Source organism: Periplaneta americana, chromosome 16 (assembly GCF_040183065.1).
Source record: "Periplaneta americana isolate PAMFEO1 chromosome 16, P.americana_PAMFEO1_priV1, whole genome shotgun sequence".
Classification (NCBI taxonomy): Eukaryota; Metazoa; Arthropoda; class Insecta; order Blattodea; family Blattidae; genus Periplaneta; species Periplaneta americana.
The window spans coordinates 22,131,036-22,158,370 of record NC_091132.1 but is presented as its reverse complement, the minus strand read 5'-3'; the positions used below and the strand labels follow the sequence as shown (position 1 = coordinate 22,158,370).

The 27,335-nt window shown below is 34.8% G+C and overlaps 2 protein-coding genes across 4 annotated transcripts; one reads left to right on the top strand and one right to left on the bottom strand.

Moving 5' to 3' along the window:
- Positions 1-1,555: 1,555 nt before the first annotated feature.
- On the bottom strand, positions 1,556-12,906 carry TfIIEalpha (transcription factor IIEalpha). 2 transcript variants are annotated; one of them, XM_069849188.1, is made up of 8 exons: positions 12,768-12,906; positions 12,420-12,580; positions 9,756-9,922; positions 9,531-9,659; positions 7,358-7,584; positions 6,402-6,612; positions 4,097-4,337; positions 1,556-2,234 (listed from the first exon to the last, which is right to left on the bottom strand). In XM_069849188.1, exons 2-8 carry the CDS (start codon positions 12,541-12,543, stop codon positions 2,059-2,061), a joined length of 1,275 nt encoding a protein of 424 aa, XP_069705289.1. In that variant the 5' UTR covers positions 12,544-12,580; positions 12,768-12,906; the 3' UTR covers positions 1,556-2,058. The 2 variants fall into 2 exon arrangements, with proteins under 2 accessions (XP_069705289.1, XP_069705290.1); XM_069849189.1 differs by having other exon boundaries at positions 12,764-12,883.
- On the top strand, positions 12,848-27,114 carry LOC138716283 (rab-like protein 3). 2 transcript variants are annotated; one of them, XM_069849193.1, is made up of 5 exons: positions 12,848-12,974; positions 14,449-14,658; positions 16,406-16,557; positions 18,733-18,846; positions 22,214-27,114. In XM_069849193.1, exons 1-5 carry the CDS (start codon positions 12,929-12,931, stop codon positions 22,385-22,387), a joined length of 696 nt encoding a protein of 231 aa, XP_069705294.1. In that variant the 5' UTR covers positions 12,848-12,928; the 3' UTR covers positions 22,388-27,114. The 2 variants fall into 2 exon arrangements, with proteins under 2 accessions (XP_069705294.1, XP_069705293.1); XM_069849192.1 differs by lacking the exon at positions 12,848-12,974 and adding an exon at positions 13,572-13,650.
- The last annotated feature ends 221 nt before the right edge of the window (positions 27,115-27,335 follow it).

The window sequence follows — 27,335 nt, the reverse complement described above, 5'->3', positions numbered from 1 at the left end:
AAACTGCACCACACTGTACCTCCAAGGCAGACGGTAAACGCGGACTACTACTGCAGGTTCCTGCAGCACCACCTTCGTCCAGCCCTCAGGAGAAAACGACAACACTTGGGGGTACAGAACCCCATCATTCTTCATGATAATGCAAAGAGTCATACCGCTGCTCCTGTCAAGGACCTCTTGCGTCGCTGGCAATGGGAGATTCTGGAACATCCTCCATACTCACCCGATATGATCCATGCGATTATGATCTTTTCACCAAAGTGAAAGAACCACTGCAAGGGACCCGGTACAATACCAGAGATGAACTTATCCGTGCTTTAGGGCGGTCAATACGGAACATCAAGAAAGATGGACGCGCTGATGGTGTACGACGCCTTCCAAACATTTTGCAAAAGGTAATAAATAAGGGGGACGTCTATACAGAAGGTACGTAAATGTTGTACCCCTGTGAATAAAGCCATGTCAGAAATATCGAACTGTTGCCATTACTTTTTATCCAACCCAAGTAATAACCTCGGCAGTTGCGAGCATCGTTAAATAAAACATAATTTACATTTGTAATTCGAAAGCACCACACAAAGACTATAATTTGTCAATACAATTTTTGTTAATTTTTTTATTTTGTTAATCAGTCTTCTTTTTTATGTCTCAGGTTTTTTCTTGAACATTTTGTGAATGCTATTGCTGTTACCAATTCCATCAGCAATGTATAACTAGCGAATAGGGATTATAAAGAATGGACACTTCATGTCGGTACCTTTGATGTAGCCGGACTGATTTCAATGACCTTCAAGCTAGCTAAAGCATGAGATTCTGCTTTCTCCCTAGAGTTGGCGCTGACATCACACCAGCTAGCAGTCGACACAGCGGAAATATAACACATATAATTAATACATCTAGGTACATTATGTACTCAAAATAAATTTGATCCATAAAATAATAAATCCGTCATTAACTGTAATGTCTAGACTCTAGAGTTCCTTTATAATGAGAGTTGAGACGTTGACCTCAACAACAATTAAAATATGTAATGATTTGATAGCACTGAAAATGGAAAAACAAAACTCTTACGAGAAGTAAAACCATATACCTATATTATATTATATACAAATATTAAACGAATTCGATACTTAATTTTATAATGTATTATATTATTTTATAATATAATTTATTATATCTGAAATATAAAATATTATTATTACAACTAGTTTATCACTGAGAAATAAGGAAAAGCTGTTAACTTGAATTTATTTGAAGTAAAGCGTCACTGGATTATGCAATAAGGTAGGCGATGTTTGGATCCTGTGTCTCAACTCTATTCTCAATTATCATCTTAGCGTATGCTCGATTACACTAACCTCTAGCGCTTGAAAGTGGAACTATACGCTACACACAAAGAAACAAAACACAGGAAAATTCGCTCAGTGTCCATTCTGTATAATCCCTATTCGCTGGTATAACCTAGCAATTCATATAGCATCATTAAATATAATAGTTTAAAAAAAATGTTAAGCAGGTTTTAGGAATTTTTCAAAACAAAATTATAGATCTGAAATTACAAAGTTCAGCTGGTAATGTGTATATTTTAACCATAATGTTTAAACATAAGGCAATATGACAAAATATGATATCTCTTACATGGTAAATAAAGTGTGCTATGTTCCTTCATGGGAAATACACAGGAAGCCTTGGTTGTCTAGTCTCATTTCAAGTCTGTCCATTACAGAAACTCAACATATGGCACAGTCTTACATATTACAACTACTGTAATGCCACTCAGGAAGTCGTGGCTCAACAAGACTGGCTTCAGTTTAACTTCTTTACAATGTTCCAATATCAATAACGACACTAAATCATAGGTACCAAAACTTTCAAAATTATAAAACAGTTACCAAATAATCTCACGTTTGAATGGGGTAATAATGAAACATTTTTAAAATGACAATGAGGAATTCACCACTGACGTTTTTATTATAAAAGTTGATGAGCTTCAGTCCATTTCATTGTTATAAATAGCTTCAGTCCTCTTCGTCCTTATAAATACTGAAATCTTTTATTCTAATCGTACATATGGGAGTAGTACTCCTGGTAAACTTGAATGTATGCTTCTTTTTCTGCAGGAGTCATTTGTGCAATAAGTGTATCGTTCACTTCTGTCACTGGGACACTCCTATCACCAACTGACACCACTGGAATGAGTTCGTCATCATCAGAATCCATGGTTTCAATCTCAGCTGAAACAAACACAAAAGAATGTAATAAATTTATAGCAAATACTTTTCTACATACGTGAATAATCACTATCACACAAATCTTCGTGTGTACTATATAGAAACCATGCTTAGTTTATATTTTAGTCATGCTGATATGGAATATGTGTAAGCAAATAGTACATTATGCAACGAGCCTATAATGGTAGTAATTAAGAAGCGAGTATGGATGTTTATGAAACAAGCGTGAGTTTCATAATTTTCATACGAGCTTCTTAATTACCATTATAGGCGAGTTTCATACGACTTTTTATGCTCGACCATATTTCTAACTTGAAATTACAGTATTCAGATGTATACATTTTATTTGTATCTGACAAGATCGGAAGTGACCTTGTTCTAGGTCGTGAATTGTGAGATGTGCGCAGACGCGAAAGTATTGATTTTTTCTGAGGAACAATAATGTCATTGACCTTGTGTAATCCGTTAAACTTGGTATAACTTTGATTATTGAATTCGACATTGAAAAACGAGATGACAAATTGAATTTATTTGAATATTATTTACAATTAACGCTAATTATTATAGTAACAGAACATAACCTTCTGCGACAGTATTGGATTTCCAGCCTCCGTGACTTTTCGCTAATTCTCTTTCGATTGCATATCCGAGAATAATCGATACTTGCAGTTTTATAACGGTACAAAGCTGACTCGTTATTGGCTGAACACCTGTAAGCTGAGTTGTCATTGGCTGAGAACACCTAAACTTCAATGAGTAGGTGTACTTTAATAACATGCATTAAAGGACTGCTACCAGGTGTATAATTACTACATTTCGGCATGGTCGAACATAAAAGTTTTATATTAACGGTCTTACTAATAAACCATGTATAATTTTTATACGAGACTTCTGCAGAATTGGGACAGAAAACGTTACTAATAAACCATGCATAAGCAATGGATGTATAAGCAGCCTGTACTATACAATGGGAATTGCTTTGCAGTAGTTACAGACACGAAACCCCTTGTTCAAATGTTGTATATAGATAAGAAAATGGCCGCCTTTTAACAGTTCGTATCAATTGTCATTTTATGATGATGGTTGCCTTGTAACCACAGAAGAACAAAACAAAGTGCACAGAATAATTAGAGTAATATTGCTGTAGCTGTACTCTTTGATCAAAATATTGCGTGGTAATCGATCAGGCTCTGTTGTACTATCGGTACTTAGCGCTGCACACTAGCGCACACTATCGGACACAATAGAGAATCTCAGTTATTGATCTTTTTTTGGGAGTAAATTCATGCATAATGCATATTTTTAAGATTTTGGATTTAATGGCACATAATAATAATCTGTGGTGCTACAGCCCGTGGAGGGCCTAGACCGACCGGCCGGCTGCTGGCCTCACGCCCACATGCCGAAGCAGAGGTGGACGATCATCCAACCAGAATGGAGGTATCGTGTGGTTAGCACGATGATCCCCCCAGCCATTATAGCTGGCATTCGCAACCGGATTTCGCTACCTATCACAGCTCCCCAAGTGCATCACGATGCTGGGTTGGCACCGGTCCCATACACTGGCCGAAATTTCATGAGAAAATTTCTTCCCCCATGAGGACTCGAACCAGTGCGCATTCCGTAACGCCAGTCCTAAGCAGGATGCCTTAGACCACGACGCCACAGTGCGGGACTTAATGGTACATATTTACTTTTATATTGCATATTATGTCCTTTTTTTCTGGGTTTAGTGCATATATTATGTCAAGTTGCATAATAGTGCCTTTTATGAATGTTGCTTTGTAGAATCTGATATCTTCACATTATTTGTCTACTTATTTCTTAATTGTAAATCTTAAGCCTAGGTCTAATGGTAAGTTTACCAGGTTCTGAGGCATCCAGCTCCTTGAAATCCTCTTCTCCGCTAGATTCGCTGGCGCTGTCAGCCTGTCCTGGAATCACAGCTTTTACCGCTGCAGCTGTTGATCCTATAGCACCACTGCCTCTCTTCTCATGGGCAAGTAGCACAGACATGATGTCCTCTTGGCTCTTAGCACCAGCGCTAACCTTTTCTGGAACCGTTGTTTCTAAGCCAGGCACCAAGCTGGCACTTGGCGTAGTATTCTGAAAGGAGATGCCAATATAATTGTGGTATATCATCACATTGATGTATAGCATTATAGCCAGGCACAGCATCAAACATTATTGTTATTTTTCTTTTTTTGGCATATGTTATTGAAACTTAAAGTACTGTTAAAGTTATGTATATAGAATATATCGTGTAACATGAAACTGTGGCCGAGATTCAAGTTACACAAGTGACCAACTAATGTTGGGTGGCCAAGGCAAACTTCAGAGGTTTTACTGTATTATTATTATTATTATTATTATTATTATGTTGTGAACGAAATCTCTCCATGGAAATGGGTGATTCCAGAACATAGCATACAAATTCCAGGAAATCATTCCAAAAATGATCCTCCATACATTCCTAAGTTAGATTCCATGGAACTACTCTGCAGCACATATAAGGATCACCTTCAAATTTATACAGATGGATCTCTAAATCCTAATAATGGGACATCAGGAGCAGAGTATTATATTCCAAAATATCAAGAAAGTTATTTCATACCATGTTCATCCTCCTCCAGTCTTGATACTGAATTGCTAACTATTGATGCTGCTCTTCAGTGTGTTACTCAAATTTCTGAAAAATCTATTTGCATACTTACCGACACCAAGGGGGCTATATTTAATATAATTAAATATGTACCAAACCTATATGCACATAGAATTATTCCAATTCAGAAACAACTAAGTAAACTAAAAGAACTCCAAAAGGAAATAACATTTCAATGGATACCTAGATTAAGGCGGTGTTGAATCATGGTATGTAAATTTCCAACCCAGCATATCGCCGTCGTTCCTGCAATAACTCCTATGTGACATATTTATCGATTTTCAGATTTTTGCTCTATAAAATAACTGAAATAGTGATACAGCAAATAATAAAATCTCCTATCTGTAATTATATTTATTTCTTTCTTTCGAAAATGTAAGAATTCACAATGCCTATGTATGGCTGCCATAGGATGAATAAATGTGGTTTTTCCTCCTACTGAAAAATTGTATATTTTACATATAGGAGTTATTGCAGGAACAACGACGATATGCCTTTGTGACTGAGGGAAACCATGAGTGGCTGGCCACGGGGTTTGAACCCAAGACCTCCTGAATGCGAGTCTAGTGCATTACCACTGAGCCATCTGAGTTGCTCGGTCTTCTTCTTCTTCTTCTTATTATTATTATTATTATTATTATTATTATTATTATTATTATTAAATGATATATGAAGAAAATGTCATGGAGAGAGCGCTCTTTTGGAATGAAGGAAAACCATTGTACAGTGAAATATTCCTTAATAATAATAATACATTATGCAACGAGCCTATAATGAAGGTAATTAAGAAGTAAGTATGGATATTTATGAAACGAGCGCAAGCGAGTTTCATAATTTTCATACGAGCTTCTTAATTACCATTATAGGCAAGTTTCATACGACTTTTTATGCTCGACCATATTTCTAACTTGATATTATTAATTTTATTGTATTTGACCTGGAGCAATGTCCCGTATGTTGTGAGATGTGCGCAGACGCGAAAGTATTGATTTTTTCCGAGGAACAGATATGCACATTGACCTTGCTAGGCCATAAGAACCTACAGAGATAACATTGAAATAAAATTAGACATTGAAAAAACGAGATGACAAATTGAATTTATTTGAATATTATTTACAAATAACGCTAATTATTATAGTAACAGAACATAACCTTCTGCGACAGTATTGGATTTCCAGCCTCCGTGACTTTTCGCTAATTCTCTTTCGATTGCATATCCGAGAATAATCGATACTTGCGGTTTTATAACAGTAGAAAGCTGACCTGTCATTGGCTGAACAGTTGTAACCTGAGTCGTCATTGAAAGACCTGACCTTTAATGAGTAGGTGTACTTTAATGACATGCAGGTGTATAATTACTACATTTCAGCATGGTCGAGCATAAAGATAATAATGATACCGTAATAATATTAAGATAAATACATAGGAACTACTATGTGCTGATTTTCTTTTGGAAAGTTCATAATGAAAGTTATGTTACTCATGCTGTGGTCAAGTTGATACACTACCATAACTGCATCAGGGGCGATGATTGTACTCTCGGTCATCCAAATTGGCCGTTCCTTCCTGGCAGTTGTTTGATCTTGGACATTCTCATCACCAATCGTAACATCAACACGCGTCTCTTCAACTGCGAAACCTTGCGTCCTTGTTGCTTCACCAGACCAGTTCTCACCAGGTGGCCGAAGTCCAAGGCCAGTTGGCTTTTTATTCTCCAATCTACAAACAAGAAATGTATTATAATAAAAGGTGCAATAAAGTGGTAAATACATTCTCACTACACATATTATGTTGCTGGTGTTGTTTAGTCAACTATCTGAAGACAGGTCTGAACCTCATAAGTGATACCAAGAAGGCTCCACTTATGAGGCAACTAAGCCAGGAGATAATGGAATAGAGTGGCTAGTTCCTTTCCCCCTCCATTGCATATTATTGAACAACTGAGAGCTTTGCCAGAAGAAAGGCGGATAGACCTATATGCCCTTCTTTGGGAAAACGGTTTAAAATGTAGTGAATAATTATAGCAGCGAAATTTTGTTTTGATTGTACTGTACATACCTGCAGGACAGGGCTGCGTATAACATTTTATTCAGTTGCGTTTTAAAATCTTAGATTGCATGTATCTCAATTCGCCATACTGACATATACGCCCTTTTTCAGGCAAACCCTCAATTATTTTAAGGAAATTTGGATCAAACTGTTACTTCTTAACAACTGTAAAAGTACTTCTCTTCTAACCTATTAGATGATGCAGACAAAAGTGTACTGACAATCTGCCAAGCATGGCAGTACATATGTCGGTCTTACATCTGAAATTAATTTGAAATAGGATATTACATGAAACAGATGGAATAGCTGGGACAACTGGAACATATGGTCACTGTATACAAAACTGCAATTTACGATGATGATGATGATGATGATGATGAAGAACAATGTTAAAGATGATAATGGTAATACTAACCCTCTTATTGTACTGATGTCCACAGGTTCTGGTTCCAGAATTTCTGGTGCTAATTTTATACCTTCGACTTCCCTTAGTAAAATATACAATGGTTCTAGTTGTTCATTGAATTTGGCTAGTAAAAGCCTTGAATCCTTTTTGGGTAAAGCTGACTGGTCCTCTTCTACCACTTCTCGACAAAAAGTGCATCGGAACTCTTGTGTTGACATGTCAAATAATTGATCAGCCTGAAAAATTTTTGTCAGCATTTAATTTCAACCATTTCTGTTACTATAATCCATGGTCATTATAAAACTTTTTTCTCTGATCTCGTAAACAGAGCAGATCGAGCAAGTTATGCGGACAATACTGCAGAATATGTCCAAGACAATCACAAAAATGGCAAGTGTATCTGAAGTGAAAAATGTGTTCTGGGCATTGGTCATGACAAAGAGGTATTTTTGTACATTGGCTCAGTGGCTGCAAAAGGGTATCTGTCGGATACGGTACAGGGGGGAGAGCCATTAATCCTTCCCATTGAAGGCCTTAAGGAACCAACCTGGACAAATACCTAATGTCCCATCCCTACCTTCCCGTGGTGCAGCTGTTAGTAAGTGTAATTTTACGAGCTGAATTAAAGGGAGGGGCTACTCATCAATTAGCACTGGTCAGCTTGATGAGTTAATGACTGAATTTGGTATAATTTTCCTCTATCCAATACCTAATTCTCTCTTTACCCTTTCCTATCCAGTCCCCTGACTGAACTCTTACTTTCTTTGACCCCGACGGCTTTAGAGCATTCGAGGCCTAGGGGTTCATTTCCCTTTCCTTCCTCCTCTTTCTACTTTTCTGTTCCTAGTGCTGACCTGCTATGGCACTAAAATCGTTCTCCAGTGGCTTAAGGAGGGAAAGCTGGTGATCAACAAGATCTCCCAGCTAGGTCCAATGGACCCGTCGACCAACAGCAGGTGTGGTCCTCCAGACATTCTGGGGGTTGTGTGTGAATGAAGTAGCCACCAAAACGTTAAAATATGGTGTCCACTTAATTCGGCTACAACTTGCCAATATGAAATGAGTACCATTAAGGTAAAATTATCCGGAGGTAAAATAGTCCCCCAATCAGATTTCTGGGCGGGGATTACTTTAATGGTACAGAATCAACTGCCCATTGTGCAACTCAAACCAAGAAATGGATTCGGAACACCTCAAAATCTGTGCTTCAGTGGCTGACCATGATAATATCTTTGAAAAATATTGGAGTGCAAGAGGTCAAATGACTTTATTGTCAAACGCCTGGCATTAGAAAACAACAACAACAACATTGGCTCAGTACAACAGGCATAAGATTTCTTAATGCCTATTTTACAGCAGGAATAAAAGAAAGTCATAGTAAATGTCTACACTGATGAACAAGCAACTGAAAACAATTTAAATATGAAGGACAGGGAAGGTATAGCCCATGCTACAACAACATACATGTGCTGTTCCGCCTTATAAATTAAATGGCGTTTTCTAGGTACGCGACACATTTAAAATTAATACTATTTTATTTGCGCGGCCGGGTAGCTCAGTTGGTAGAGCAGCTGGCTACGGACTGGAAGGTCCAGGGTTCGATCCCAGGTGGTGGCAGGATTTTTTCTCGTCGCCAAACTTTCAGAATGGCCCCGAGGTTCACTCAGCCTCCTATAAAATTGAGTACCGGGTCTTTCCCGGGGGTAAAAGGCGGCCAGAGCGTGGTGCCGACCACACCACCTCATTCTAGTGCCGAGGTCAAAGAAAGCATGGGGCTCCCAAGTGCCTTCATGGCATGTTACGGGGATACCTTTACCTTTACCTTTACTATTTTATTTGCATTTAAAAAGCACGGATCGAAACTTAATTTTTTAACAATTATAAAAGAAATTATACTTAGAGACAATGGAAAAAATAACCTTATTGTCCATAAGAAAAACAAAATTACAATGAAGCTAAAATATACTGGTAAATTCACATTTCAAGGCAGTGAAATAATCTCGCTGTTCATGACAAATTACAGCATTGCAGAATGATGTTTAAAAGGCAGTGCAAAATTCATTGGAAATAAATAACCTTACTGCCCACAAGAAACATAAAATTACAATTCATGACAGTAACTTACTTCTGCTGTTCGTAAGAGATACAAAACTGATAAACTTATATTAAAGAATATGGTTACCTCGAGATCTGTGAATGTTTTGCAGCAAGACGGACATTTGAAACTGGCTCTACTCGTGGCATCTCGTTCTTCTGTCTCCATTCTTTTCCTCATTAAATCCAATTTATATTTCACTACATTTACAAAAGTCTGTAAAACATAAAAAGCACATCCAAGTACTGTATTCAATATTAACGTTAAGTACAGTCATTGTCATGTCATTCTGTTAATGAGAGGCCTCGTTACCTTGTAATTAATAAAATAGTAATTCACTTTTTGTGCTTTGCCATCCAGTCCTGTCTCCATCTTCAACCGAACCTGTATGAATTTGTCACTGCGTAAGGTTGAAATTCGGGCTCTTAACATTTTACGTTCAAATTTCAGAAGTTCACAGATGTCATCTTCTTTCATACCTGTTACAAGCACCCAATACATACATTACTGTCCATAGTTTTAACTTTAATTAGTAGGGAGAGGATTTTTATGTGCTAAAAGCTAATATTACAACTCGTTATAGTTAGAAACTGTCCAGCGTCGTGGTCTAAGGCATCCTGCCTAGGACTCACGTTACGGAATGCGCGGTGGTTCGAGTCCTCATGGGAGAAGAAATTTTCTCATGAAATTTCGGCCAGTGTATGGGACCGGTGCCACCCAGCATCGTGATGCACTTGGGGAGCTACGATAGGTAGCGAAATCCAGTTGTGAATGCCAGCTATAACGGCTGGGGGGATCATCGTGCTAACCACACGATACCTCCATTCTGGTTGGATGATCGTCCACCTCTGCTTCAGCATGTGAACGTGAGGCCAGCAGCCAGCTGGTCGGTCTAGGCCCTTCACAGGCTGTAGCGTGACGGATCTAATCTAATAGTTAGAAACTAGCAAGCAATAATCCCTCTCTCGTATTACCATTAGTTTTGAAAGTGTTAGCCAATTGTAGCGAATGATACAACTCCATATTCGCTGTATAATTGAAGTTCCCGCCACTGCATACTAGTGTTTAGACCTTATGCTGATGTGTAGACTTGTGGGCGCTTCAGTAGATGACACTCACTTTTCAAATGCAACTTTAAATGATATTTACAAATAGCAAGCATGCTTCACTAGATTCATTTTCCAGTCTTTGTGACCCAGCACTCCTCTGTTAGATTCCAGAGTGTTCTGAACAAGGCCTCAAAATGGTTCTAACTGACATCATATCCACTCAAGTATGCTCGGTGTAATTTTAGCTTACAGTACATAAAAATCGTCTCCCTATACAGATAAAAGCAGCAGCAGCAGGAGTAACATCAGCAGTAGTAATACGAGGAGTATGAGATTAAGGGTGTTTGAGAATAAGGTTCTTAGGAAAATATTTGGGGCTAAGAGGAATGAAGTTACAGGAAAATGGAGAAAGTTACACAATGCACAATTGTACGCATTGTATTCTTCACCTGACATAATCAGGAACATTAAATCCAGACGTTTGAGATGGGCAGGGCATGTAGCATATATGGGTGTATCCAGAAATGCATATAGAGTGTTAGTTGGGAGGCCGGAGGGAATAAGACCTTTGGGGAGGCCGAGACAAAGATGGGAGAATAATATTAAAATGGATTTGAGGAAGGTGGGATATGACGAAAGAGACTAGATTAATCTTGCACAGGATAGGGACCGATGGTGGGCTTATGTGAGGGCGGCAATGAACCTGCAGGTTCCTTAAAAGCCATTTGTAAGTAAGTAAGTAGGAGGAAGTGCAGCATTAGTAGAAGCAGAAGAGGGGTAGGAGTAGAAACTTTACATAGAAATTACCCTAAAACAGTCTGCATATCTTTGCCAATAGCGCTTACTTATAAGCACCTGTAAAAGCCTGTATCCAGCAACATCTTCTTTTATGCATCAGCATGAAGCAAAAAAACCATCACTGATGAAGAAATCTAAGTTATCAGACCAGCTGCATGTAAACACAGATAAAGTCAAGAACTGTACCCATACCAATTCACTGAAAATCTGTAAATTAGGGCACATAGCATGTTGTAATTTACCTGAAAGCTCTGAAGTACAAGAATGCCAAGGATTAGACTATATCAGTCCATATAGTCGAAAAATAAAAGAATGGTTCTAGTCACTGCAATCTAACTGGGAATGAAGAGGTAGACATGAAGGCAAGAAAAAAAAAAGCACTGAAATGCAAGAGCTCTCGAAAAGAGATAGGCTAATTATATCATACAACACAGATAATGACTAGAATTTTAAAAAATCCTGTAAAGATCTTCATACAAAGGAACTCACTCATCGCTCAGAAGATGAATAGTGGAAAGATGAAATACATAAAATACCCAAGGAATGAAGCAATTGCTAGCTTCCACCTTATTACAGGGCATGACCTTCTAGAAAAATATCTACACTGCATCGAAATTGCACCAAATCCATACTGCAGTCATTGCAATCTAAGAGAACATATGGATAGAAACCATCTGAAGAAATCTCCACCATTCTCCAAAACAATTTAATCTAAAAAATATTGGGAAGCACGAGGTTTACTAAAATGTGTGTTCACTGTCCACTTTTCATTAGAATAAATAAATAATCTAACGCAATTCTAATGATGTTATTACCAGTCAGTACATAAGACAACATAAGTAAGTTATTTATCTTAACTACCCACGTAAATTACCAGTAGGCTACCATTCAATGCAAATTGTAAAAAAAATTCTCAGGTTCCATTGGCATTTTTTATTAGTTATTAAATGTGCCTAATAGTTGTGGCCCCTCTTTACTAATAAAAAGTATCAAAGAATGAAAGTTGTTTTAACTTAAATAGAATTAAAAATACAAAATTGGTACAGTAGGCAGTATGTAAGCCTACTTTCAGTTCATGTGGGTTTTGAAACTTAATACTCATTCCATCATGCATGAAGTTAATGCTTACACGGGTTCCGAACTAGCATATCAACAATTAAAGCATCCTCTATTGTGTAAAACCCTCGAACAACCAGTCGAGCAAGTTGCTTAAGGCTGCTTGGGACTTCTGTGACTAGCCTCTCTTCACCCATTCTTGAATATATTCATCAGATTGGACCACTTCCACAACTGAAAACATAATACGTAAGTAACTATGAGTATATAATGACAATCAGACATTAAATTCACTTCAAACATACTAACATAACCTAAAAATTGAACTTTATGTAAACGTTCAATTCGAATAAATATGTAACAAATTAAATATTATTGTACGTTTTAATAATACCAATTAATGGAATTAAATCATACTTGCCAGTTATTGCCTATCATAATTTGAACCTTCGTTACGCTTATATTTTCATACTTTCAGTTGCCGAGTTTGTTTCTTTGCATTCTCGGTTGCGTACTGTTGGCAGCAAAAAGCTTCATTTGGTCGAGTGAATTTCGGTGTTGGAATTGTTGCTGTGTGATTTAATGGCTGCAATTGATAAAGTGAAAGTTATTGTTGTAGGAGACTCGGGTGTGTGATGATTATTTGATGTTAGTTCACACTATTAGAATTTAATAATTGAGATATTCTTTACAAATGGTGTTAATCTTAGTTTGATGTGAATTAAATCAATGTAGACAAAAAAAAAAAAAAAAATGTGGTATTGGCGATGGCCTAATGCTAGTTAACCTCTGTTCTTGTTTTTAAAAACATCCAAAGCTTCAGCTGGTGTGTCTTTCATTTTCTGCTATTTAGGCCTATATGAAAAGTTTATGTGATTAACCATATTGTAATACCATAAAACGTCTTTGGTAATACCGGTAATTTGGTTACACCAACTTAGGTTATAGATGTCTATAAACAAATTCCCTTACCTCCTTTCCCCTTAATCACCAAATTAGAGCGAAAATGTTTGTATATGAAATTGTGTGCATTTGCTTATGGATCAGTGCTCTTGTGTATAACACACTTCAGCAATGAAATGAAGGCTTCCCGAAATGTAATTTTATTTTGTACTTTTTTTTTTGTGCATAAATTAAGTTATATGGTGTCGAATGAGATTATTTTGAACTACATGGTAGTTTGTTTAGTTTACGCCTGTGCCATTGTATAGGCCTATCAAACTGCTGTGTGTTCTGTATTATGATTTTTCCTATTTTAATTGTAGGAAAACCTATAATTTTTTTATTACATTTTATTTCATTAGGTAGGCTATAGCCTACATTTGGCAGGGTTTAAACTCTTTGAATTTCATTCTTAACTTGTAGATTAGCCTGCTTCGTTCTGACACTTTCCGGTGCCCTTGTGAAAAATATTTTGCCTGAACTAATTCGAGAAAATAAGAATTTGAGAGCTAAAAACTTTTTTCTAATACTGTAGGTTCTACACTGTTCATAGGTCTAAACAAAACATAGAATGTTGATCTAATGAATCAATTATGTAATTAATAATGAAATGAATTCAAGCTCTCCAGATAGATTTGTTTATATTGTAGTTTGAGATACTGGTAGGCTAATCATTTTTAATTTTTTTTTTCAATTACTGTGATGTTAGATGTTATGGTACATTGGACGTAATGGTGATAAAAAATCCGTAACCGATCACGATTGCATTGGAGTACGAATTTAAGACGTTCGTAAATAAAATTGACATTTTAAAAACAGAAAGTGTTTTTCAACTTCTCACTGCAGTATTTAATATAGGCTTAGGGTTTTCAAAAATTTTAATTGCTCATATTTTCTACACAGATCAGAAAGTTCTGGCACGGTTTATTATACAAGTAATGGGATTTTTTTTGCATCACCATGATGAGTTTGTTTGTTTGTTTGTTTCTTTAGACTGCTTTTCTGGTGATCGTGTTATCAGTAGGCATTATCCCGTAACTTGGCCTGTAAGATCGCCAGATATTAACCCAGCATATTATTAGTTGTAGGGCTATCTGAAGGAAAAAGTGTTTTGAATAAACATACAACAATTTATGAATTGAAGGATTTTCTTTTTGTAGGTGTTGGAAAATCTTCACTTACTCATCTAATATGTCATCATCAGCCTATTAGTAATCCCTCCTGGACAGTTGGATGTTCAGTGGAAGTGAAACTTCATGAATATAAAGAAGGAACACCTCATCAGAAGACTTATTTCATTGAACTGTGGGACATTGGAGGAAGCAGCAGTCACAGAAATACTCGCTCTGTCTTCTACAACCCAACTCATGGTAAGAGATCAGTTGTGAAAAGACTTAGCTGCCCATTAACGCAGATAAGATTTTATGGCCTAAGCAAGATTCAAACCCATAACCATGGATTCCACAAAACATCAAAGCTTTGCTATAATCTTCCATGTAAAATGAAGTATAACAAAGCCATATTATACAATGGTCATGTATGTACCTATGTATGTTTAGCCAACGTCTGAAGACTGTTTGAAACCTCATAAATGACACCAGTAAGGTATCAACTCATGAGGCAAGTAATCAAAATCAAACTCCTGTATCTCCTCATGATGAGCATAGGGCATTCACAAAGTGCCTCCATCGGACTCTATTTGTAGCCAACTTCTTCACTTCGCACCATGTTTCCCCCACCCTAGCAATTTCCTCCAAAACTGTTCTCTTCCATGTATTTTTTGGCCTTCCTCTTGTTCTACTACCCTGGGGGTTCCAATCCAAAGCCATTCTTTCTACTGCTCCATCTTCTTTCCTGATTGTGTGCCCTATCTAATTCCACTTTCGTCTTTTGATTTATATTGTGATTTCTTTCTGATTTGTTATCTTCCATAGTTCTGACCTAGATCATATATACCCAGATAGCTCGGCCTTATAGGCTTTGACGGTGACAAGTTTTGTCAGGTTTACTATGCTGCCATCTAGTTGTTACATGAGTAGTCACATCATAATTCCCATTTGAATTGCATTAGCGACTGTACTGCCATCTCGTGTTCGTTTACGGCGGACGAGTGGCGATCCTGGCTGTTGTTCTCTTCAAAGTGCTGCCGATTTTAACACAGGAATGAGCTATCTGTTACATATATAATCTAGGGTTCTGAGTTTGTGATTATATCTGGCCATCTAATTTTTAAGATTCTTCGTAAACATCTATTAACAAATGTTTGCAGTTTATTTTGTATAATTTTACTTGTTTTCCATGTCTCACAGCCATATAATAAGACTGATTTCACGTTACTGTTAAAGATTTTAATTTTTCTAGAATGAGGCAAGTAAGCTAGAAGATAAAGGGGGAGAAGGAAACTGAAAAAAAGATCTGTAGTATATATGGCAACAATACTTCAGTTTTTGTAACTTATAATTATAGTTTGACATTAAGATATTAAGATATATGGATCATATGCGGAGACAAAGAGGAAGGCAGAAAATAGGAAATATTGGAGAAAGCTGGGTTTGCAGTGAAAGACCTGCCCTTGGACAGAACACTGTGAATAAATTACAGTTAGAATGAAACAGAACTTCTCATTGGACTAAATATTCTTAATAAATAACACAGAAAAACAATAGAGTGTGTGCTATTCATACTAAAAAAGCTAACATGGATGGGTGACTAGAGTATTTGAAAAAAATTCCAGAACCTTTATGTGGTGGGGCCATTAGATAGATTGTGATAAAAAAACAGAAATGTCCCATAAAATGAAATTTCGCTCTTATTTCCCAGAAACGCATTATATTTCGCATTTTATTGGGGATTTAAAAACTACAATAATATACTTAATATGGTTTTGAATATAAAATTTCATTTGGATATTTGTTATGATTGTGAAAATTTGCCTCTCTCTTCAAAGTGAACCAAAGGGAGAAAAGGGTCTGATTTAAGTAAAACCTTTCCTTTATTGCCTTGCAGATGTGATAAACTTGATAAAATTATAGATATTGAAAATGTCTGTTAGCAGTCTCTTTCACTGAATTAGTTATGTCCACAGTGCGAGTAGAAGATTATTTTGTTGTGTTTCAGGTATCATATTAGTTCATGATCTTACAAATCGGAAGTCTCAGCAGAATTTACAGAAGTGGTTAGCTGAAGTTATTAATAAGGACGGGAGTTCCAAGTCACGACAGTCAAGTTTTGATGACTTCGATCCAGAACAGTTTGTTGGATCAACACAGGTAATGTAATCCTCTACCGGAGGTATTTCATACTTTCAAGTTTTCTGGCTTGTTTGTCATTGTCAGTACATTCTATGACCCATGTTGCCACTCTGCAATTTATCATTTTATTTTAATTTTATTTTTAAGTGTCTCCTAACTGCCCATTGTGCAACTCAAACCTAGAAATGGATTCGGAACACCTCAAAATCTGTGCTTCAGTGGCTGACCATGATAATATCTTTGAAAAATATTGGAGTGCAAGAGTTCAAATGACTTTATTGTCAAACGCCTGGCATTAGAAAACAACAACATCAACATATTTTACACAGACCTGAAATGAATTTAATTCATATATTATTATTTATTTTCCTCGCGCATAATAATATAATGTTATTAATGACATAACTACTATAAATGAAATAATAAAGTTTATTTCATTTATAATTATATGTTGAATAATAATCCATTAGTATAGAGTATAATTTAATGTTGTCGTTATCATCATCAAATTCATGGTGAACCCAATGGCCTTTTCCACCTCAGAGAATGTCTTCACACAATCATAATTTAATGTGGAACTTCGCAAGAGATATTTGTCTTTTTTTTTTCCGAATTAAACTGATTTCTCTGTTCGGGTTAGGATTGCCAACTCTCTTTATTTCCCATGATCTCCCGTATTGCCCCCAATTTTTAACAGACTCCCGGCTCCCATATTTTCTCCTCTTTGAGCATTTTTCTTCCTTATTTTTGCATAATATAAAAATTTTTATTCTGAACATTTGATTTTGCCGTGAATTATGATGATTTATGTGATGAATTTTGTTGTTCAAGACAGGCAGCCTTTTTAGAAAGTAATGCTTGCCAGAAATGGTTTTTAGTGCTCACCCGTTTAAAATCAAACCATGTTAATGTTATAAATTTGGAAAAACTGGCGAGTTTTGTTCTAAGCATACCGCTGGCGATGATGGCCGAGAAGTGGTTTCTTTATTGATGCATATCGCTGTAGATTCTCATTTGTTTATTCCTTCATCTACTACATATGGTCAAGTAAATTAATGTAGGCCACGGACATAACCTAAAAATTATAATGAATAAATCCAAGATAATGAAGGTGCTAATTATTCTAGAAGAAGGATACAAAGAGGGTGTTTTATCTCATGAACAACAATAATTGGACAGATGTTCGAAACAGGAGCATGACACATCTAATCAAATCAGAGCTGCAAACTGTAATCTAATTCAACTATTACATGAGACAAAATCTGTCTCAAAATACTCTTAATTTAAGTCTAGCTGTCAAAGTGTAGAATAAAGTTGTTTTTAGTAACTGAAGATTACCTTCTTAAGTTTCAGTAATTAAAAGTTGTTGGATTAACAAGTTTTGACGTTTTATCATATTTGATATGTGTGAAAAGTGTTGTGCATCAAGAATGAACTACATTGTTAACTTCCATCCAAAACAGAATCATAAAAATCAGTGATTTCATAAGCATGTTCTCTCCTGAAGTACACATATTACAGTAGTTACCTCTGGGAGTTTACAGATTAAAGAATTCAGATAAATATTGTTGCTATGTACTATGTTTCTTTCTATAATTTCACATTGGAAAACATGTTCCATTAAGAAATTTATCTTTCTTAAAACAACTTATACTACGGTATATTAGTGGTATAGCGAGTTAATTGTTGCATAATTTGAATGAATAACTGATCAGAATTAGGCTTATTTGAGTATAATTTTAATTTATTTTACAAATTTTCCTTAGAGGTGAACAAAATTTTGGAAGGTATTGAAACAGTAGCATGAAGATGGTAGTAGCACAGTCTACTATATACAGTCAAGAAGCTTGAGTTTTGAGGGTGCTAGAAACAATAGACTGTGCCGGTACTATTTTGCATTGCCTGTAATGAGGCGATATTAGCAATCCTAGTGGTGAGCAACTATCTAATGTTTGCATATTTACTACGTATATACTAGACTGTGGTAGTAGTGTAAAAATGATTAATCTTAGAAAATATTTTATTTAAATCTGTTATTGCAATGAAAATAAATTAATTGAAATTGCAATCTAAATCGTTGTGACTGAAATAAGTTTAGTACCAGTAGTAGTACTTGAATTGTTCATATATTGTAAATGACTGTACAGCATTTTTTATGAAGATAATTAATTTAAGTTGTTCTGTTAAATCCAGATACCAATTCTTGTTATTGGAACGAAATTTGACCTGTCAGAAGAAGTGAGGACTCATTCTCACAGACGATCTTCTACTATTGCTGAGGAATGTGGTGCTGATGAAATTTTTCTGGTATGCAATTGAATTTTCTTTTCCTCAAGAAACATTTATTTAATAGTTACCTGATTGGTGCAGTTGCATATTTCAGGCTTAATTATTTTCCAGCAACATATGTACAGTAAAAGCTCGTTTTAATTTTCCACTTCACCATAAATCAACCTGAGTACAGAGTCATTCATACAATACAATAAAATTATAACATTCAGTGTGATTAGCTATGATACATGCTACAGATGCTAATAATAATGTGACATAGTACAATTTGAAAACTTGGACTACTCATAATGTAGACTATACAATGATACAGAAAAATAACATATAAATAGTTAATGAAACAACTTTACAAATAAGAATAAATCTTAAGGTAAATCCTTAAGGTACGAAAGAAAATAATAATAATAATAATAATAATTTATTTATTTATTTAGAATATTAACGTGCAAAAACAACAGCACAAGGCCAATTACAGTTTAGCACGATACAAAACAGAACAAAACAACAAATGATGATGAGAATGGATGATAGAAAATGGCAATGAGATGAAATACAAACAATATAATAGTCTACATCAATCATTGATCAAATAATAATATAAAATTATAAATTTAGTACAATGAGATAATTGAAATAATGGAATAGTCTACATTAATCAATTGACCAAATGCAAGAAATAAAATGGACAAATAATTATAAAATTAGATCAGTGAGTTAAAAACTCAGATATACTACACATTAAATGGATCCAAGTTGAATCCATGCAAATTAGCATATTTAATGCATCTGCAGACCGGAGAGAGAGATTTAGGATTCTTATTATAAAACAATTTATGAAATCTTAAACCATTAGCAGGAATACGAAGACTGATATTGCTTATGAAAGATTCACAATCATTATCACCCTTAATGACTTTACAAAAAAATAAATAATCAAGATCCTGACGTCTGGTAAACAAACTACCGCAATTGAAATAATTGCATTTAATCTCATAGTTATAATCGGAATTTGGTAGAAATCTATAAGAACACAAGGAAATAAATTTTCTTTGAATATTCTCCAATTTAGCCGAGTCAGTGGAAGTAATGGAGTTCCATACAACAGATGCATATTCAAGCTTGGATCTAACCAACGTATAGTATAAAATTAATAAACACATAGGAGTGGAAAAAGAATAAGTTATAGACCTAATTAGACCAAGCATTCTTAATGAATGGGTATAAATATATTGCACATGATCATGGAAATATAATTTAGAATCAAGTAGGACACCAAGATCTCTAATACAATCTTTCTTAGTAATTACGACATTACTGAGAGAATAATTAAATTTTAGGGAGATAGTTTTCCGTGAAAAGGAAATAACAAAAGTTTTGGATTGATTAATTTTCATTCCATTTTCAACAGACCATTGTGAAATTGAATTAATGTCATTTTGAAGAATTTGACAATCGACCAAACTATTAATTTTGCGAAAGATTTTGAGATCATCCGCAAATAAAAGGCAGCTAGAACTTATTCTTTTACTTATATCATTTATAAATAATAAAAAAAAATAAAAAATAAAAAAATAAAATAAAAATAATAATAATAAAAATAATAATAATAATAATAATAATAATTATTGTTATTATTATTATTATTATTATTATTTACTTATTTATTTATTTAATCTGGCAGAGCTAAGGCCAGTAAGCCTTCTCTTCTGCCCAGCCAGACTCTAATTCTAATTGAATACAATCAGTTACATAGTTATTACATTAATATCTAGACCAGGCGTCTCAAGGCCAACGCATAAAAGTTGTTACAGAGAGCAAGTGTAAATAACGTAGTCAGCTGAAGAGATAAGCACAAAACCCGAAGATAGCCGATCGTTGATTATGTTACAAGAATGAGCGACTTAAGTTGTAACTGTTGCGGGAGAAATGCCACAAAGCTGCACTTTTGAGTTGTACTGTCACAATAGATGGTTGTTTTCGAAGGAATTTAAGTAGTTTGCAGTAATAATAATAATAATAATACATTTATTTTCTAATTATATACTATGAGTAAAAAGAAGACATCTGAAGCATGAAGAACCATACATGTTACGTAATTATTTAAGCACAAGGATCTGGACACCTTACTCCATTATCTCCTGGCCTAGTTGCCTCATAAGTGGTGCCGTGTTGGTATCACTTGTGAGGTTCAGACCTGTCTTCAGACATTTGACTAAACAACAATATGTCATTTCTAGTAAATGGTTTTTGGTATCGCTCTTTTTTTAAGTTTATACTATATTTAATAAAATAAAATTCAATTAAATAATAATAATAAAATTACAATTAAACTTGTTGGTTGTTAAAGTAAGTATTCTTATGTTACGCTAATATTAATATTTAATTACAATAATAGTTAAATAATATGTTTCGTAATATTTTCAATCATTAAAAATAACCTAAACATCTTAGAAATTCACAAGCAATTATTTAAAATTAGAACTATTCAAATCTTAAATCTGGTCTCAAATTTTTTTCTCAAGTCCTTCAGTACTTTACTATATTTGTTACACTGGTCTTGATTCAAATTAGGTAACAATTTTAGATTAATAAAGTGGTAACAGTTACCCACTGAAACTTGCGACTTCCACAATTTTGCTTTCCCTATGAAAGCTTTTATTTCTTCATACATTTGCGGTGATAAGGACATCCTATCTTCGGAGATGGATGCAACATCATAGCGGTTGCAGATGTATATTCAAACGTCGCGGTCAATGACGTCATCCGGAGATACACGAACTGGTCCTGCATTTTGTTCCACTCTTACATTGAAAAAGAGAAAGAGGAGGAAGTGCTCCGAGAAGGCCCTATTGAGACGTCTGATCTAGACCATAAAACAACATGAAAGTTGGATTTGTAATGGTAGTGTGATAATAATAAACATTGGTAAGAAATAGTGATAATAATAATAATAATAATAATAATAATAATAATAAAATAATAATCATCATCATTATTATTATCATTATTATTATTATTATTATTATTATTTATTTATTTATTTATTTATTTACTTATTTGTTTATTTAATCTGGCAGAGCTAAGGCCAATAAGCCTTCTCTTCCGCCCAGCCAGACTCTAATTCTAATAGAATACAATTGTTTACATAGTTATTACATTAATATCTACACCATAAAACAACATGAAAGTTGGATTTGTAATGTTAGTGTGATAATAATAAACATTGGTAAGAAATAGTGATGATAATGATGATAATGATAATAATAATAATAATAATAATAATAATAATGATAGAGTTGAGCTGTCTTAACTCCATAGTTTACAAATGAACACTTATATTTTTAACTGTTTTTCCATTGCTTTTTTTTTTTTTATTTTTCTCCAGGATTGCCAACAGGCTCGTTCATTAGCTGCTGGATCAAGTTCTGCTGTCAAGTTAAGCCGCTTTTTTGATAAAGTAATTGAAAGAAGATATCATTGCCGTGATGGTGGTACTCCTTTCTCAGACAGAAGACGAACACTAGGAGCAATGAATTCAAAGTTCTATCACAATGATTAAATAGTTAAAATAATACTGGTTTGTGCTTGGAGTTGCAAATAAATTCAGCTTCTTTATTTAGGATAGTTATTTAGTGTCCTTGATGCTCCTTTCATGAGGCAGTTTGTTTATATTTTCCAGTGTTTTAATATCAACAAAATATTGCTGCTATTGTTTCATGACTAAATTATTTGTATATATTACATTTAACGATTTTGTTATTATATATTTTGATTGTGATGCAGTATAAAATTCTGAAAGATTTTAGCGGGTAATGCAGAGTGGCAGTATTTATAGATTTTATATTTTTACTACTAGATATTTTATAATTCAGGGAATCATCTAACTTTTGTTGTAACCTGAATTTTTATGTAATTTTACTTCCATAATGTTGATGTTTTGCCCCACGTGTGCAAACATTCTTGTTGTCGAAGAAGGCCCAAGTTGTTTGAGGTTCACTTGTAATACCTGTCCCTATGTGTATAACATCACTCGCCGATTGGGTACTCGGATTTACCCTAAATTAAAAGAGGTTGACGATGTGTTGGGGGGTGCAGCTGCCTGGGATAATGTCGACTCAACAGAAGAGAGATGTCCCAAATGTTCCCATCCTAGGGCTTACTTTATGCAGATTCAGACCCGTTCTGCTGACGAACCAATGACAACATTTTACAAATGCTGCAACCACCAGTGTGGTCATCGTTGGCGTGAGTAGAATGTACTTACTAGGGCTGTTTGAAATGTCTGTGGACTCATTTTATTCTTGGAAATCAGAGATTGGTGCTAGCATGGCATTTTCTTTTCTTGGATAGATTCTGTGAGAAGCAATACTCTTTTTACGGTGCTCTATCTACTTCTGAAACATATGCTGTAGACCAGTTTCAACATTATATTGTAGCTTAAGGTTACCGGGTGTCCCAAAATTTTCCTTTTTGTCCCCAAACAAAATTTGTCCCTGGAATGTCTCCATCTTTAATAATTTGTCCCCAGATATCCCTGGAATTTAAGTGTTAATTATTTATAATTCTGTGAAAATGCTGTTGAATATCATTGTGACTTTGGTATTCTTCATACCTCTGGAATGTATATTGGTGAGATATCCTCCAGAAAGAGAGAAATTTGAAGAGATATTTAATTTTTTTTTTTTTCCTCCAATTTACATGTACTTGACCTAGATGAAATAATTTATTCTATGAAATTTCTTGCTTGAAGAAATATGTGACTTCAGAGAAAACAGAAAAGGATAATGGAAAATGTTACTCTGCTCATAATGGAGTGAATTTTTTTTTAAATGTTCTATGTGCATTTTCAGAAGTTGATCGAAGTATCTCCGCATTTTCCTAAAAATAGTGTTCAGTGAAGAAAATTTTTTCTTCTGTGAAAATGTTGTGGAGATAAAAAAATCCAGAATGAGTTTAGAAACTGTTCGAGCCATGCTTGCTATCTTAACCAACTTCAACATGACCTGTTAGGAATTTGCTATAAAATTGGGATCCAGATTAAACCTGCTTAAGGGGTTAAGTACAGCTTGCAGCAATAAAATTTTGGAAATATTCATTAATTACTGTATCTTGTATAATAATGAAAATTAGTATGTGTAAAACACTGTCCTTCTGTTATACGAAAAAAATATTTTTACAATTTAAAAAAATAATTTATGTTTTTTTTTCTTCAAAATTCAAAATGGTGGCAGTTCACTGTGCAGTGATGAAGCATTTCCCTCATAACTCAAAAAACTATCCAACATTCTGTGATGACATTTTTTTGTGAGTATTTATGCATGTCATATTTGCAATATGACGCAATAAAATAAAAGAGAGAAAACATGAAAAATTTAAAAGTTTATGAGTTATGACGGAAACGCTTCATCACTGCACAGTGAACTGCCATCATTTTGAAGTTTGAAAAAAATATATAAATATTTTTTTTTAAATCGTAAAAATATTTTTTTTCATATAGCAGAAGGACAGTGTTTTACATATAACAATTTTCATTATTGTACAAGATACATTAATGGAGGAAAAAAATGTTGAATATTTCCAAAAATTTTATTGCTGTAAGCTGTACCTAACCCTTTAAAAAATGTCACTCTTCTGAAAATACCAGCATTTTAAGTAGAATGAACATTTTAATGTATAAATATAATAGGTATTTTAATTCTTTAAGGTATGTAAAAACAATAGAAACTAACAGAAATATTGAAGGTAGTTTTTTCATATATCGATATCTGTCCCTGGAAATTGTGAAAAGAATCTGGTAACCTTATTGTAGCAGACAGTTTTTGTCTCTTGATGAGGGTAGTAGAATAGAGTGGTTTTTATGGTTTGATCAGAAAAGTGGAGCAGGTAGTTTTCATCTGTCACTACAGTAGAATCCTAATACAGTAGAGTCCTGGAAACTCGACTCTCGAAAATTCGATATTCCATATAACTCGACATCTGCAGAAGCTTCCTATTTTTTTTTCATAGATAAATAATGAAATAAGTCTTTTTATTAATATGTTTTCGCGGGATATCAGCCGAGTTAAAATTTTTGGAATGTTCCAACTCGGCTGATATCCCGCGAAAACATATTAGCGAACCAACGTCGAGAAAGCCTCAAATCATACAAGTCTTTTCATTTTATTTCACTACTTACTTGGCCAAGCTGCATGACTAAAGGCAGTAATTTTTGGAACATTCTGGACTGTAATACACAATAACATTCCCGGCGACAAGTAACTTGTACAGAGCATTTCCTACTTACACCAGTCAGCAGCTTCTGAAGGTGGGACACCTCACGTCAATTACTCATCACTCACTGCATTTCTTTCTATAGTGAGGGTCACATAAGAACAGTTCCTAAACAGCAAATATTGCCATCTTGTCAGTGTTGCCAACTGTTACCAGATATCACACGATCCTTCGTACTAAATGACTTATTTACTTACCATACTTTATGTTGGAAAGTTATTCTAAATAATTCAATAATTTGTAACATACTTTCGTTGGCAAACTATCCGAGAAAGGGATCAGAATGTCAATTATTTTGTCTGGCAATACGAAATTCTTTGGTTTGACTAAACAATTGACTCACGAAACCTAACCTAAAATGTATTTTGTTTGACCACATGAAATTATTAGTACTAACTCCGAAAATTTACTTGACTGTAGTTTGAATTATAACACATAAAATAACTCTTATGTATTAATATTAATACTGATATGAATTAATTATTAATATGTTCAAATTTTACTAGTTTCCAGTCACAGGCTCAGAAATCTAGTACAATTTCAATTTCATGGAACTCCAGTACTGACAAATACTGTCGATATTTGTCTCAGCTGCCAACATACCAGTTACAAAATCACTACCATTTGTAGTATTTGTCAGTATCGAAATTCGAAACAAAGTTGGCAAAAGAAAATTCAACCTGCAAACTAGAAAATCACCACAATCCACTAGCATATGTAGTAATGGGGGAAAAATGGTTAGGTTTCACTCTTAGGGTATGAAGTAAGCTGACCTGGACTATAGATAAGATAACTGCCTCCCATTGAAGGTAGCCCAGAAGGACTCAGTATACTCTCCTACATGAATTTTAAAATATTAAATGTTTACATAAATTTGTTGACAGAAAATTAAAATAAACATATATGAATTATAAAGTGAAGAAAGAGAAATTAAACAGAGTGAATATGATGACTCAGAATTTGGCAAGAGCGTTTCAAAACTGAAGTTATCATGTCAGCAGTAAGTGTTTGTGGTAGTTCAAAAGTCTTCCTGAAGCTTTCAAAGAACTTGGGAATCACACTACGAGCTCCAGTAAGAAGACCAATCACCTCAATGTCTTCAAGCTGGTATTTTGCTTTGAAGTAATCAACTGTTGGCAGATAAATGTTGATCTTTTCTTGATTGACATCCTCCGGCTGGCTACTCCCCGTTTCAATCCTTATGGTGGGATCATTTATATAACCTTTCTTGGCAGTCTAGGAATATGCTATGATGTTAATACGTCTAGAGGAGCTATTAGTAGCAAGGCAAAAAACTTCCTCTTCTACTGTCCAAGACTTTTTTTTTCAAAGCAGTTGCAATTAAGGATCGAACATGATGGTGTCTGGCATTTCGGAGGAGTAAACCTCTGTTACACTGACCTTGGACGTGGGCAAGGGTTTCAGTCTCCGGGCAGCCATGTCTGCACCAGGATCCGTCCAAAGAGCGACCAGGTACTCCTCTAACTGCTGCTAAATTGGCATTCATTTTGAGGCAGGTTACCCATTCAGATGTAGATAGTCCAGACTTATTAAAAATCCAGGCGTTGGCTTTAGGTACTTGGCTGTTCAATTCTACACCTCTGCCTCTTCCAGGCATTACTTTCCATGATTCGAATTCTGCATTTCTTAATTCCTCTCTTAATTTCCTAGTCACAGATTTACGGAGTTCAACTGGACAAGGGACACTTAGATGTTGACAGGAAGAATTAAGTTCAGACATCAAAGGTCGCATACTATTTACATAAGGATTTTAATTTAATATTAAAGTGATGCAGATGTTGCAGTGTTGCAAGAACGCTTCCCATGATGCTCTGACTAGTTCCAAACCTCTGAAAAATGAATTGTAAAGATTGAATGATATGCAATACCTGCACGAATTTCTTCCAGTTAAACTTTCCCTGGATTTCACTTGCCATTTCTAAGTGAATCGTGCGGGAAAGTTTTCAATTGAGTTCTGTATTGTTTTACCAGTGAAAATGTTAAGTGAAAAGAAGAGGAAACAAAACAATGTGACTATTGAAATGAAACTGGATGCATTAAAGAGGCTGGATAAATAGTGAAGTGTAAATAAAATTGGAATAGTCTTAGAAAAGATTCCAGGCTGCGAAAAAGCTACTGATGGTGATGTTGGAGAATGGATGGGATGGGATGAAATGACGAATTACTAGGCGACAGTGAAATAGATGCAATGGTGAGAGAGAGGGAAGAGAAAGATG

What these genes read in the sequence shown, in the direction of transcription:
- LOC138716283 (XM_069849192.1), top strand. Translation starts at nt 13,587, where the DNA reads ATGATTTTTCCTATTTTAATTGTAGGAAAACCTATAATTTTTTTATTA. An exon ending in ATTACATTTTATTTCATTAG is followed by an intron (nt 13,651 to 14,448) that starts GTAGGCTATAGC and finishes TTCTTTTTGTAG; the next exon opens with GTGTTGGAAAATCTTCACTT. An exon ending in AGTTTGTTGGATCAACACAG is followed by an intron (nt 16,558 to 18,732) that starts GTAATGTAATCC and finishes TGTTAAATCCAG; the next exon opens with ATACCAATTCTTGTTATTGG.
- TfIIEalpha (XM_069849188.1), bottom strand. Translation starts at nt 12,543, where the DNA reads ATGGGTGAAGAGAGGCTAGTCACAGAAGTCCCAAGCAGCCTTAAGCAA. An exon ending in ACTATTTTATTAATTACAAG is followed by an intron (nt 9,660 to 9,755) that starts GTAACGAGGCCT and finishes TATGTTTTACAG; the next exon opens with ACTTTTGTAAATGTAGTGAA. An exon ending in AAACATTCACAGATCTCGAG is followed by an intron (nt 7,585 to 9,530) that starts GTAACCATATTC and finishes AAAATTTTTCAG; the next exon opens with GCTGATCAATTATTTGACAT.